Genomic DNA, 14,880 nt, shown 5'->3' on the forward strand with positions numbered 1-14,880 from the left:
ACAATTTCAGCAATGTAGATCTCCGTTAGCTGATCTACCTTATAGGTGGTCCTTACCGGTAAAAAGTGAGCAGATTTAGTCAGTCGGTCCACTATCACCCATATAGAATCATTCTTCCTCCTTGTCTTTGGTAATCCGGTTATAAAATCCATGGAAATGCTGTCCCACTTCCATTCAGGTATATCTAAAGGTTGCAACATTCCAGCAGGTCGCTGATGTTCCACCTTCGCTTTCTGACAAGTTAGACAAGTGGATACATATTCCGCCACATGTTTCTTCATTCCTGGCCACCAATAATTCTGCCTCAAATCCTGATACATCTTTGTTGCCCCAGGATGAATACTCAGCTTACTCTTATGCGCCTCTTCTAAAATCGTTTTCCGCATATCTGTAATTTCTGGTACACAAATCCTACCATTACACCGCAAAACATTATCAGCCCCAATCTTGAACTCAGTCGTCTTCCCTTGTACTATTAGATTCCTCTTCTCTTGAATTAAGACGTCATCCTGAGAATTCGCAATGTCTTCAAGTAATCCACTCGAGATCTTAATCATTCCGAATTTCAAAATTCCCGGTGCAAACTCTACGTTCAAGTGCAAGTCTCTAAAAGCTTCCCACAACTCTTGTTGTCTAGCCATAATTAGTGAAGACACCGATACACTTCTTCTGCTCAACGCATCCGCCACTACATTGGCCTTCCCAGGGTGGTACTGCAGTGTGAAATCAAAATCCTTGAGAGTCTCCATCCATCGTCTCTGGCGCATGTTCAACTCCTTCTGATCAAACAAATATTTCAAGCTCTTATGGTCGCTGAACACGGTGAACGTGCACCCATATAAATAATGCCTCCAGATCTTTAATGCAAAAACAACCGCGGCAAGCTCCAAATCATGAGTAGGATAGTTCCTTTCGTGAATCTTCAATTGTCTCGAGGCATAAGCCACAGCTTTCTTGTGTTGCATCAGAACACATCCTAACCCCTGGTGGGATGCATCACAATAAACTTCATAGGGTTCTTCTGATTGCGGTAACACCAATACAGGTGAGGTCGTCAATTTCCTCTTCAGTAACTGGAAGTTTTCTTCACACTTCTCCGTCCATGCGAACGGTTGATCTTTTCTGGTAAGTTGTGTCAGTGGAGCCACAATCTTAGCAAAACCTTCGATAAACCTCCTGTAGTACCCTGCCAGTCCCACAAAACTTCGTATGTCAGTGACAGTCTGAGGCTGTTTCCAAGCAAGAACCGCCTCAATCTTAGCCGGATCTACAGCGATTCCTTCCTTGGTTATCACATGTCCCAAGAAATTCACTTTCTCTAGCCAAAATTCACACTTCGACAGATTGGCATACAATCGCTTCTCGCGTAAAATCTCAAGAACTTGTCGCAAATGTTCTCCATGCTCTTCTTCGGTCCTTGAATAAATCAATATATCATCAATGAATACCACCACGAATTTATCAAGGAACGAATTAAAGATCCTGTTCATGTAGTCCATGAAAATTGCCGGTGCATTGGTAACTCCGAACGGCATAACCAGGTATTCATAATGTCCGTAGCGGGTTCTGAAAGCTGTTTTCTGAATGTCTCCTTCCCTTACTCGGATCTGATGGTAACCCGACTTCAAGTCAATCTTCGAAAATATCGCGGCCCCTCTCAATTGATCCATCAAATCATCGATTCGTGGCAAAGGATAACGATTCTTGATAGTTGCCTTGTTGAGCTGTCTATAATCCACACATAGGCGCGAGCTTCCGTCCTTCTTCTTAACTAGCAAAACTGGAGCACCCCATGGTGATACACTTGGTCTGATGAATTTCTTCTCCAACAAGTCTTCAATTTGGCCTTTGAGCTCATTTAATTCCAATGGCGACATTCGATAAGGTGCCATTGAAATGGGTCCCGTTCCTGGGTGCAAATCAATGAAGAATTCCACTTCTCTTACCGGTGGCAATCCTGGAATTTCCGTTGGAAATACATCCCGATACTCGTTGACAAGTATCACATCTTCTATTTCCACATTTATCTTTGCCTCTACATTTGCTAGAGACAAAAACTCATGAGTCCCTTCACTTAGCGACACTCGGAGTTTGTTAGCAGCTAAATACTTAACAACTCCTGGTTCGGGGAAAAGAACCAATTTCCGAGCACAATCCAAGATCACATAGTGATAAGACATCCAATCCATACCGAGGATGACCTCGAGTGATTGTAGCGGTAAACAAATTAGATTAACCAAGAAATCCCTATTCTGAATAGTCATTCGACAATGTAAACATGCTGAATTTACGGTTAAGGTCTTAGCAGGCGTGGAAACAACCAAATCAAAAGGTAAAGCAGACACAGATAACTTCAAGCGATTCACACAGTCCATAGCAATGAAGGAATGGGTTGCCCCCGAATCAAAGAGTGCAGTTAGAGTGTTACCTGCAATCTCACAATCACGCTGAATCAGATTACCAGATGGATTTCCCTCTTCAGCATTCACACAATAAATGCGTCCTCTAGCAGTAGGACGGGTAGCCCTAGCTACATTCACCACTGGTTCCACCTTTGGAGCCGTGCACTCCCTTGCCATGTGCCCCGACTTCTGACAATTGTGACAGATGGGGATGTTAGTGGTACAAGCACTAGCATAGTGTCCTTCTTTCCCACATCGGAAACATCGAAGCACTTGCCCCATTTGCCTTCCGAAATTCTGGTTCCCTGGGCGACTCGGTCCACCGTTGTTATTCTGGGGGCGATTATAAGGTTTAGCCACTTGTTTTCCCCTATTCTGATAAGTCGCCCGACTAGGGCCTCCCGAATTAAAATTCCCAACTCGGCTAGCCCTCTTGTTCTTCATATCTTCCACTTCTCTACATTTCTCTACCAGCGCTTGGAAACGTTGAATTCCCAAAGGTAAGACGGAATCTTGAATCTCATACTTCAATCCGTCTTGGAAACGATGACACATGAACGGTTCATCAATTTCTTCACGGAAGAACCTGAAATGCCTCGATAGTGATTCAAATTTAGCAGCATACTCGCCCACAGTCAGGCTCCCCTGGTGAAGTTTCAGAAAGTCGTCACCCAACTTAGTCCTGGTACTCATCGGAAAGTATTTGTCTAAAAACTTTCTTTTGAACGATTCCCAGTTCACCTCCTCGTGGGCTGCTCCCATCAACAACCTTGCACTCCTCCACCAGTATTCAGCATCCCCTAGCAACATATACGTGGCATAGCTGACCTTCACTCCAGCCTGGCAGTTAATCATATCAAAGATTTTCTCCACTTCTTGGATCCATTGATCCGCCTTCTCTGAACCCTCATCCCCCTTGAACTTAGGAGGATTGTAACGACGGAAGTCTTCCAACCCTCTTGATTCTGCAGCACGGATCTCTCTTCCCCTCTTTTCAAGATCCCGTTGAGTCTTGGCAGCGGTCTGTGCAGCGACAGAAGCAGCCATGTTGTTCATAGCCTCCGCCATTTGGTCATTCCTAGCGTTGGCTCTCGGAGCGTCATTCCTTCTGGGCGGCATGGTTTCCTATAAGAACCATCATCAAGTAGAGTTTTAACACTACTTCAAATAATTCTAAACTAACGTCCGACTAACAACACACAATTAAATTGGACTTGACAACTCAAGTCACCTAAACCGACACATGATCAGATAACAACTCCTAACTTATAGGTCGACCTACAATCTATAACCAAGGTTCCACAGCTCCCAAAGAAAACTAAACCTATGCTCTGATACCACAATGTAACACCCAGTTTTTTCAAAGCGAGGGTATATTTTTTTTTTTCTAAAAGTAATTAAAACGAACAAAGAATAAATCAGGAAATGCTTTTGGATAAATAATTGAGTCATTATAATTTACAAGCAGCGGAAAAGTTTCTCCAATTACAAATCCAAAACATTTCTACATAAACATCAAATGGTACATGGGACCCATTCAAAGATGATATAAAACTGATAATATTTGTATAAGTACAGTTTTCCAAAACTAAAATACTCCAAACCAAAAAGAAGGACCCCTAGTCCCTATACATCATCCTAATCTGATCATCCTACCAAAAACTATACACCCTGAGTAATCTCCACGCGCCCCGTGAGATCCTCCTAACACAACCGCAGTCAAGCATTCCCATCTCCATCCCTGTCCGTAGGGTACGAACCAGTAGGGCCGTCCTGACTCTCATCTGAGGGCAAAGCCCAGATTTCCACAATAGTGTAAAGGGTCACCAACCAGAAAATAACAGATAACACATAGCAATTAAGTTTTTGAATGCTCAAAACAACTTTTTAACTAAGCATGCACCTTAACAGGATTTTCAATGTGCGAAAAGTTCATACATTACATTGCCAATGAAAATGAAGGTAAAATGCAGTTCTCGATCTCCTAATTAACACATGATAAAACAGGGCATGGATAGATTCATGAGCAATTAATCATACAACTAAAAATGAGGATTTTCACTGAGCCAATCGATTGGGCAATCGATTGGGGTGAAGATTTTTAATGAAAACAGAATCCTGGGCTGAATTCAATCGATTGGTAAATCGATTGATTGGTTCCTGAGCCCCTGGTTTCGAGCCAATCGATTTCCTAATCGATTTGGTGAGGGATTCTTAATGAAAACAGAATCCTGGGCTGAATTCAATCGATTGGTAAATCGATTGATTGGTTCCTGAGCCCCTGACTTAAGGCCTAATCGATTGGGCAATCGATTTCTTAACTGATTCCTTTGAAAATTGTTTTCGAAATCGATTGGCTAATCGATTTTGTGAATTGGCCAAGTCCCTGTTTACCCATCCAATCGATTGGGAAATCGATTTCCCTGATCAGTTTTCCAAAAATTCATGAATTAACCTAAGTCATTCCTAATCAAGTTCACCACTTAACACTTAGCAATTTCTACGCGATTACTACGACACACAAAGGTTCGATAACCATCATACTCACACACAATACACAACACATAGCACTTAACACCTTCATCTCAGTTATCACGATAAATCAAAATTCGAATCACTCAATCATAAACTCAAATCAAACATGACTCGCGTGCCAGGCACCCTAATGCAATGCGTATATGCCAAAATGCATGGACTCGGAATTCCAAACCAAAACCCTCCTCGAAGGGCCGTAAATCATAATTGTACCGCCTATCGCAGGCCAAAGTACCAATTACCGAGGTGCCACCTATCACGGGTCAGCACGATTTACTAAAATGCGTAAATCATAAACGTACCACCTATCACGGGTCAGTACAGTTTACCGAGGTGTCACCTATCACGGGTCAACACGATTTACTAAAAGAAAAAGCGGGAATCGTAAATGTACCACCTATCACGGGTCAGTACAGTTACCATGGTGTCACCTATCACGGGTCAACACGATTTACTAAAAGAAAAAGCGGGAATCGTAAACGTACCGCCTATCACAGACCAGTACTGTTTACCTAGGTGCCACCTATCACGGGTCAGCACAATTCACCAAAAATGTAAATCGTAAATGTACCACCTATCACGGGTCAGTACAGTTACCATGGTGTCACCTATCACGGGTCAACACGAATTACTAAATAGTAAATCGTAAACGTACAACCTATCACGGGTCAGTACAGTTTACCAAGGTGTCACCTATCACGGGTCGACACAATTTACCAAATGAAATGCATGAGCATACACAGACTCCATTCACAACAATCGTTAAGCAAATGCAGATATTAAAAGATTCCCCATTTTTAATACCCATTTAACTTAAACGACTTTCAAACAACATTAATTAAATAAGTCATTAAGAGATTCCCCGTTCTTAATACCGATTTAACTTAATGATTTTCAAAACAAAACGTTAAGCAAACAGTCATATTAAGAGATTCCCCATTCTTAATATACTTTTGACTTAAACGGTTTTCTCGCAAAACATTCAGTAAACGAGTCATTAAGAGATTCCCCATTCTTAATACTCATTTACCGAAACGATTTTCAAAAACGATAGTTAAGTAACCGAGACATTAAGAGATTCCCCATTCTCAACGCCCAGTTAACTTAAGCATTTTCCTCAAATACACATTAAGTAAACCGAGGTATTAAAAGATTCCCCATTTTTAATACTCGTTTAACTCTAATGGTTTTCAAATTCCACAGAAACAAATTCAAACATACTTTCACATTCAAACCATAATTCACAACAACCACACCAATTAACAAACATCAAGTACGAACACACCAAATACAACGAACACAAATCACGCAACATAACACCCAGATACATCAAATTTCATTTACCACGAAACATTCATCACTATAAACAAAACCTAACTCTAAGGTTTTTACCCATAACGCACTAGTTTCGTTTTTCCCCAAATCGATACATTTAACCCTAACAAATTCCTTCCCACACAACTACAGATAAGTCCCTAATGCAAGCTAGAAGTTTGGAAGGAGCCCTTACCTCAAAGTTAGCTTTATCGAGTGTTTCCGGTTCCGCGAGAAATTCCGGTAAAATCTCCGCTCGCAACGCCGCTTCCAAATTAGTGCACTAGCACCGTAGCACGGAGGTGAGCAACTTTCCCTTCTATCTCTTCGAGAAATGAGGTTTGGATCTAGAAGAAACGGAGGGGTTTGTGTTTGGATCTCAAAAACCGTTTTTCTTCGTTTTCGAATCAAAGAGGAAGAGTGGAGTTACGAAAACCTTGGTCTAACTCTCACCCAACCTTGGGTCACTAGCTTTGAAGAAAAGGAAGCAACGAAAACGAAAAATGGAGAAAGGATGGATTTTGGGTTTATGCTCACGTGAGTTCAGAGGAAGGAGATGGAAATTCTGAGTTTTCCTTCCTTTCTATTTCTTTCCTTTGCTTTTCCTTTCTTCCTTTTTCCTTCCTTCCTTTATATACTATTTTCTTTTCATTTTCCTTCCTTCTAGTTTTCCTTTCTTTTTCCCTCCAAGCAAACATATATATATATATAATAAATATAACTTAACAAATATCTCAAAATCTAGATATTTATTAAATTACCGTTTCACCCGAAACGCCTTAAATTCTCCGTAAAGTATTTACCGCAGTTAAATTCAACTTATTTATCGACGAGAAATTCCAATTGGCATCGAAATATCATTTTGATTATAAAATTCCAAAATATTATTAACTTTGGCCTAAAAGCCTCCGAGCCAAAAATCCAAAATATACCAACAATACAAAAAAGGGTACCTTAAAATTATGGGTCTTACATCAAGCACTTCACTTTTTCTTTTGATTAGATATATCCAAATTTTACTTGTAAAGTCATCAATGAATGATACAAAGTAGTTATTACCTCCTATTGATACTTCTTCAAATGGACCACAAACATCATAAAATATTACCTCCATCATTCTTGAAGATCTAGTTGGCAATTCTGCTTTGAATGAATTCCTATGTTGCTTGGCCTAACAACACTCCTCACATATCTCCTTAGGTATCTGAGTTGTTGGAATTCCTAGCACCATTCCCTTGCTCTACAGCAATTGAAGACTTTTGAAATTCAAATGTCTAAACCTCTAATGCCACAATCAATCGTCATTACTGATTTCAGCAGCTAGGCACTTGTTCTCATTGATCTGGATATCAATATTGAAGTCTGTTTTTGGATAGTGATGCGTTCAATACAAGCCTCTTTGCCCTATCAAACATCTTCATTTGTCCATTCTCCATATTCATAGAGTATCATTTCTCCAACATATGTCCAAGACTTAGCATATTGTTCTTCATATTTGGAACATACAACACACCACATATGAATGATTGATTTCCATCTCTTCTTTGAATCAAGACCTTGTCAACTCCTTCAGGTGTCATTGAGTTATTATCTGCAAATATGATCTCCCTTTCACCTTCTCATCAATGCTCACAAACCGATCTTTATAGCCAATTACGTGATTTGAGCAGCTTGTGTCAAGATACCATAATTCTGGGTAATTATCTTTTGTGCTTGTAGGAGTCGTCATCAGCACTTCATCAGAATCAAAATTGTCTGCTTGGGCCTGTTGAGCTTCACCGTCATCTCTTTGTACCTTCCTAGATCTACATTCATCTGCAAAATACCCTTATTTTTAAGAATTATAACATTGAATCATCTTCTTGTGAAACTTCTTCTTGCCAGATAGTTTATTGTTTTTATTATCATTGTTTTACTGATTTCTTGAACTTTCAGCCTCCTCATTTTGATCCTACTTCTGGTGCCATTTTGACTTGCCCTTCTGCATCTTATTTTTCCCTCCATCTTGATTGGACTTCTTGTTGACCTGAGCTTCTTGTGCATGTGTTTGTCTGTGTGCTTCTTCTCTTTCTTTTATCCTTCTTCTCTTTCTTTTATCCTTAATTCATGAGCTTCTATGGAGCTTTGCAGATCTTTCAACTTCATTTTATCAAGATCCTTTGATTCTTCAATTTCCACCACTATGTGACCATATCTTTGTGTTAATGTCCTCAAAAAAATTTCAATGATCACCACCTCAGTCATAACTTCTCCATTGGCTTTTATCTGATTAGTGACTGTCTGCACTCGATTCAAATAGTCAACCATATTCTCATTGTCCTCCATTTGCAGCAACTCATACTTATTTCTCAACATTTGAAGTGTGATCTTCTTGATCTTTTCACCACCTATGTAATATTTCACCAAGATATCCCAAATCTCCTTTGATGTAGATACCTTTGAAATTCTCTCAAAGTTGTGTGAATCTACACTTTGCTGGATGTAAAATAATGCCTTGCAATATCTTTTCTTGCAATCTTTGAAAGTAGTATGCTATCTTCCTATAGGATTTGCACCTAGCTGCAAATAGCCATATTGAACAATCTCAAACACTTTTTGAGCTCCCAACAATGACCTCATTGATGCAAACCATCTCTTCTAGTTCTTCCCATCCATAATTGGCAAGGTAGATAGAAGTCCCCTTCCATTCCTGATTTCTCTTCTTTCTTTGACTCACTTGTGTTTTCCAATTTGTAATCCCCTCATTTTTCTCTCATGTTTCCCTAGATTGAAACCCTTGCTCTTGATGCCAATTGTTAGAACAAGTTGTAAAACTAAGAGGAATTGGAATTGAGAATAAGAGTGTAAAACATAATGATCTGGTAAACGAAGAATGATTATTCACTTACCAAGAATGTTCTTGGTATCATAAATTTGTCTCAAACAGTTTACACACTAACTGCCAAAACAGACTTAATTAACTTCTAACTGTATGCTAACTTTCCTAACTAATTACAAATCACTTTCAATTACATTTAACAATAACAAGCTCAATTGATGCACTTATTTTCCAATATGATTTCTGATGGGTGTTTATGCATCCTACCAATTACACTCGTTTCTTTTTTTCACTTTCTCCCTTTCTTTTCAATTTCTAACTAATTCTAACTTTGGTCAATAACTTATATACAACTTATTAATGGTGAAGGGTGAGATAGTAAAAAAATGGAAAGATCGGAGAAAACGGAAGAAATGTTCGCTTTCATGTTAATCTATAGTAATTTATTATGTCATTAAGATGTATCAAAAGTATCGTTATATATAATTACATTTGATGTTGATTTTAATGTATCATGATCACATATGAAATTATTATAGATTAATATCAAAATTTATATATATGATCTATATGATATTAGGTTTAAATCTATCGATCGATTTTAAAAAGTATTTATCCGATGTGATATTATTGAATGAATGTAACTTTTTTTCTTGGTTTATAAATGAAATGATAAACAAATTCACACGACTGTGAGATTACAAATTCCAAATATATATATATATATATATATATATATATATATATATATATATATAATATTATTTTATCGATTTAAAATTTTATATATATGACTGAATTATGCCACCATAGAAATTATTGGAGACATGCACTGTTTTACACCACAAAGTGCAAAGGCAACAAACAAAGAATGAGCTTAAATTATCTGGATGCACAAAAATTGTTACCAAGACACTTTTTCCAATATATATACTCTGTATACCATCAACACGTGGGTTTCACTAAATATTCATTGAACATAAGTGAATCCAAATTATTTATTAAATCCCACAAAAATTCCACCTTGTGATCAAAATAGTACTATTCCTACTAATCTTCTAAGAAACTTTCTCTTATAGATATATATAAATAAAAAAAATATACCACATTTTTTAAAAAACTAAACTATCTATTATTACACAATTGTAAAGACTGAATCCTGAAGATAATTGAGTTATATGTAAAAAGTTGACTTATCTAAACATATATTTTTCAAATGGTCAGAAAATTTAAATATCTATCATTTGTATCACATAATTGCATATGAAGAATATACAAAGATTCTCTATAAGCTATCTTATATCACTGCATTGATTCTGTTTCTCTTGCATTAAGTTCAACTTGTCTCTCATTACCTATGTTCCCTTCTGAAGTATCATTAAGAGATTGTGTTATGGTGAATGTTATAGGTCTCACATGTTTTGCTTCACAAACACTATGCAATGGCAAACGACATACAGGACATGTGGATTGTTTTCTTAGCCACATGTCAATACAATAAAGATGAAAAGTGTGACCACAATATGGTATTATGCGCAATATTTCCTTTTCTTTGTAATCTCCCAAACATATGACACACCTGCAAAATGTAAATTGAAATTATTAGATATCAATACACACCCTTATTTCTCTTACCTTATTTTCAATTTAGAAAAAAACAAAATATTGGTCCTGTTTGTGCTAACATGTTAATTCTATTGAAGATTTCAATTAAATTTAAAATAATTTTGTTTATACTAGTATTAGATTATTTTTGTCTATCTATTAAAAAAATTCAAGTATAGAGATAAAACTATAAAAAAAAATTACTTATAAAAAGGACAATATTTTTCATCTTATAAATTAAATATATAAAAATCTAATATGAAAATCTATTTATTTGAATCATCCATCAAATTATCGTAGATCAAAAATAATGTTGACACCTATTTATTTAGATCATCCACTAAATTATCCATGCACCAAAAAATAATGGTGACATTTTCCATTTTATATGTCGATTTTGTCGGCATAAATTAGACCTAATATGTATGTATGTGTTAATTGAGATCATAGAATAGTAAAAACAACATAAATGAAATTGCACCAATGTTATGTTTTTTTTTTCTTCAAAAAATGTATTGCCTTTTTAGCAAATGCTTGTTTTAAAAAAGTTATTTTTAAGATTAACAAATTTCTTTTAAAACAAATATTTAAAAAAAATTACTTTGTGAGGGAAGTTGTAGTCAATATATATGATATGCAAATTAGAGACTAGACTTAACTGTGTACACTCAATGGTACTGAAGGCCTCTTGATTGAAATTTAAAGTGGGGATTGCAGCAACAAATGAAGGTTCAGGGGTATTACCATGATATTCTGGCTATCAAGTAAACAATGCAAAAATTAAAATCTTAATAATTCAACTTGAACAATTACATTATAAGATAAACTAAAAATACTATTTGGGTAAAGTTAATACTCAAGAAACACATATATAAGTCATCACTAATTACCAAAAGAAGTCTCACTACAAGAAAAATTAGATTAAGAAGCAATAATATATACATTTTAATTAATAAGAATAAAAAAAATTATATTTGTTTTCCATATTTAAAAAAAAAAAAAAAATCACCCATTTCATCATCCAATTGAAATTTTACATCGGATACACAAACAAATTTCATCATATATATAAGCCATTTTCTTCAAACATAACAAACATGAATTTCAATCTACCCTTTTTCCTCAAATATTTCCATGTATAAAAATAAGAACAATAATCCAGAAATCAAAATTTTCAGTCTAAAATAAAGTCAGAGTTTAATTTCAATTAAATGACTTCATTATGTAATCATGGTAACAAAACAAAGTCAACTCATATATAGTAAGATTGTATAAAAAGCAAAAGTCAAAGTTAAAATTTACCCGTTCAATATCATTTCTTGATTCAATTTCGTATATAGTTCGTGATCTCAAACGTTGTCCTCTAAATCTTCCACAAAGTATTCTTGAGCATACAAATACAATGAAAGATGCACTCAATCCAAATCCAATAACCGTAGTAACCAAATTAGTACCTGAACCCATCACATTAAATTCTACACCCCCCACTTTACAAAATTAAACCAATCTATTTTAGACCAAATTAATCACAAACCCAAGATAAAGAAGAAAAATAAGCTCCAAGGTATATAACTATATAATATATGACCCACAAGGCCACAAGTTCTAAAAGATAAAGAAGATGATAAACGAAGGAAACAAATTAATGAGGACAGAAATAATAATCCTTTTAAAAAAAGAATCAATTTTTTTTTTTATGTGGAATCCAAGTGGCTTTGGTCTGACTCAAAGTGAAGATGAATGGTGAGAAAGAGAAGTAGAGAGTTGTGGAAGAAGAAGGTTGATTCTATTGCTCCTTGGAACCATATTCGTGGGGTCCATTTTTTTGATTTTGACCAGCTGAAAAAGAGGTTCTTTAAATCAAACGGTTAACGGTGGGCATCATATCTTTGTTTTAGGCAACATATGATCATAAGGTTGAGAAAAGTACATGTACTTATCTAAAAGAGTTTAAAATGAGATTTGCATCTACATATGTTTCAATTAAATATGAATGGTCATGATCATTATTTCACCATTAAAATATATTGAATTTTATTTATAATTTTTTAAATTATAAATTCAAATACATTTTAATGGTAAGATAGGAAACATAATCTCCTTATCTATGAATTAAACATGAGAAGGTCACAATCTTTTAATATGTATAGTATATATATTACTATGTGCAAAAAAGATCTTCGATGACATCGAAAATTAATTAGATGAATGTGTTGAATTGCACGGAAAAATAAGATATTGGACAATAATACAACTTTAATTGTATTGTGTTTGATTTTCGAACTAGTCGAGGATAAAACAAAATGAGAAGTGAGTGATTAAACAAAAGTTAAAATTTTTGTCTCCCAATAAAGAGACAATTTTTTTTCTCAATTATAAATTATCTAAAATACCAACAAAAAAAAATCATTTTACTTTCATTTGCAAACAATTATTTATATATATATATATATATTGAACTATTTTGTCTAATACTTCTTTCGCAAATCAAGCACACCTCATGTGTAATTTAAAAATGAATTATGATTAAAATTAATTTTTTTTAATAATTTAACAACTATAATTGATTTAAAGTGAAAAAAATTTACACTAACTATATATAAATTGAATGATTTATTTATAGTAAATAGTTCAATTTAGAGACTGAAGAGAATCATATTAATGGTCAATAAAAAAATTAATCATTAATATTATATAAGTCTAAATATATATAACAAATACTGAATTATTAAATTATTAATTATTGATTGTCTTGATTTTTTTGAATGTATATTCTTTTTTTTTTTTTTAAATAAAACTTTCTATTATACTCTACATTAAAATTTATATATTAAAATGTCTTTTTTTATTTTACCTTCAAAAGATCGCATCTATGTTCTACCACCACTTGAAGAATGACTTTTTTTTATGCAGTAGGAAATCGCGGGGATGCGACCATCTATAACCTTCAATTTAATTTTAACCTCCAGGAGATGTTAAAATAAAAAATTAAAAGATTATAGATGGTCGCTTCCGTGCAACCTCCTACTGTAAAAAAAATCATCCTTTAAATAATCGCAAAACAAAAATACAATCTTCTGAAGATAAAAAAAATAGAGCATTTTAATATATAAATTTTCATATAGGGTATAATAGAGATTTTTTTTTATTGAATGAAAATACACTTTAAAAAAAACCGATTATCTTACTTAATTATTAGTTGTGTCCAAAAAATACTTATTATTTTTATGTAAAATAAGATACTTATTAGTGAGTTTAGATTCTAATTATCATAAAACCGCCGCAGCTGGTCTCTTGGTTTGGTTATTTTTGAATAAGTTAAGGTTTCTCGTCTTCTCTCTCCCAAAGGCCAAAAGTAGAAAATGATAATAAATGAATTTAGAAACTTTTGCATTGGCTCTAAGTCAAACTAGCAGGCAACTTGTTCTATTTAAATCTCAAAAAACTATAAGTCAATATAAATTAACAAGATATTTTTCTGTAGAATATAAGGGGAAAATTTTTAGTGTTATATATTTAAAATTATAAATATGAGTGTTTGTATGAACAAAGATAGACTTTTTTTTATATAAATTTCACATACAATATGCAACAACTACTTGTGCTAAAAGTCTTAGGTTTTTCTTTTTTCATGTATATTCTCTTTTTTTTATTTAAATTATCCATTATATTTTATATTGAAATTTATATATTAAAATGTCGTAACTTTTTTTATCTTTCGCATCATCGCCCTACGACCATATGAATGATGATTTTTATTTTTTTTTCTGCAGTACGAAGTCGCATGCCGATGATGCAACCATCTATAAATTTCAGTTTGATCTTAACCTCCCGAGGATGTTAAAATAAAAAAATTAAAAGGTTACATATTACATTTTGGTATATAAATTTTAATGTAAAGTATAAAGGAATTGTTGAGGCGGGAACTATTGTGAAAAGCAAGAAGAAATTGTTGAGACGAAGATTGTTGTTGTTGCTCTGCAAAAAACTTTTGTTGTCATTCAACATTTAATTTTTAACCTGCTACTTGTATCATTTGTTGTGTTTTTTTCCTCTTGGTCAACCATCCATTGTTTCCGTAATTGTTTAATATTGTCAATTGTTGTCGAAGTAGGATGAGATAGGTACTAAAATAAGAAAAAAAATTCAATCTGAATATATTTTGATGGGCCATTTACAAATATTGACGATAAACTACCGACGCTC

At 34.5% G+C, this 14,880-nt stretch overlaps 1 protein-coding gene across 1 annotated transcript; it reads right to left on the bottom strand.

Annotated features, from left to right (window-relative positions):
- Positions 1–10,215: 10,215 nt before the first annotated feature.
- LOC101509791 (RING-H2 finger protein ATL54-like) lies at positions 10,216–12,418 on the bottom strand. Its single transcript, XM_004510811.4, has 3 exons — positions 11,977–12,418; positions 11,334–11,431; positions 10,216–10,648 (listed from the first exon to the last, which is right to left on the bottom strand). The coding sequence occupies exons 1-3, from the start codon at positions 12,136–12,138 to the stop codon at positions 10,372–10,374; spliced, it is 537 nt and encodes a 178-aa protein (XP_004510868.1). The 5' UTR covers positions 12,139–12,418; the 3' UTR covers positions 10,216–10,371.
- Between the last annotated feature and the right edge of the window lie 2,462 nt (positions 12,419–14,880).

Source organism: Cicer arietinum, chromosome 7, assembly GCF_000331145.2.
Source record: "Cicer arietinum cultivar CDC Frontier isolate Library 1 chromosome 7, Cicar.CDCFrontier_v2.0, whole genome shotgun sequence".
Classification (NCBI taxonomy): Eukaryota; Viridiplantae; Streptophyta; class Magnoliopsida; order Fabales; family Fabaceae; genus Cicer; species Cicer arietinum.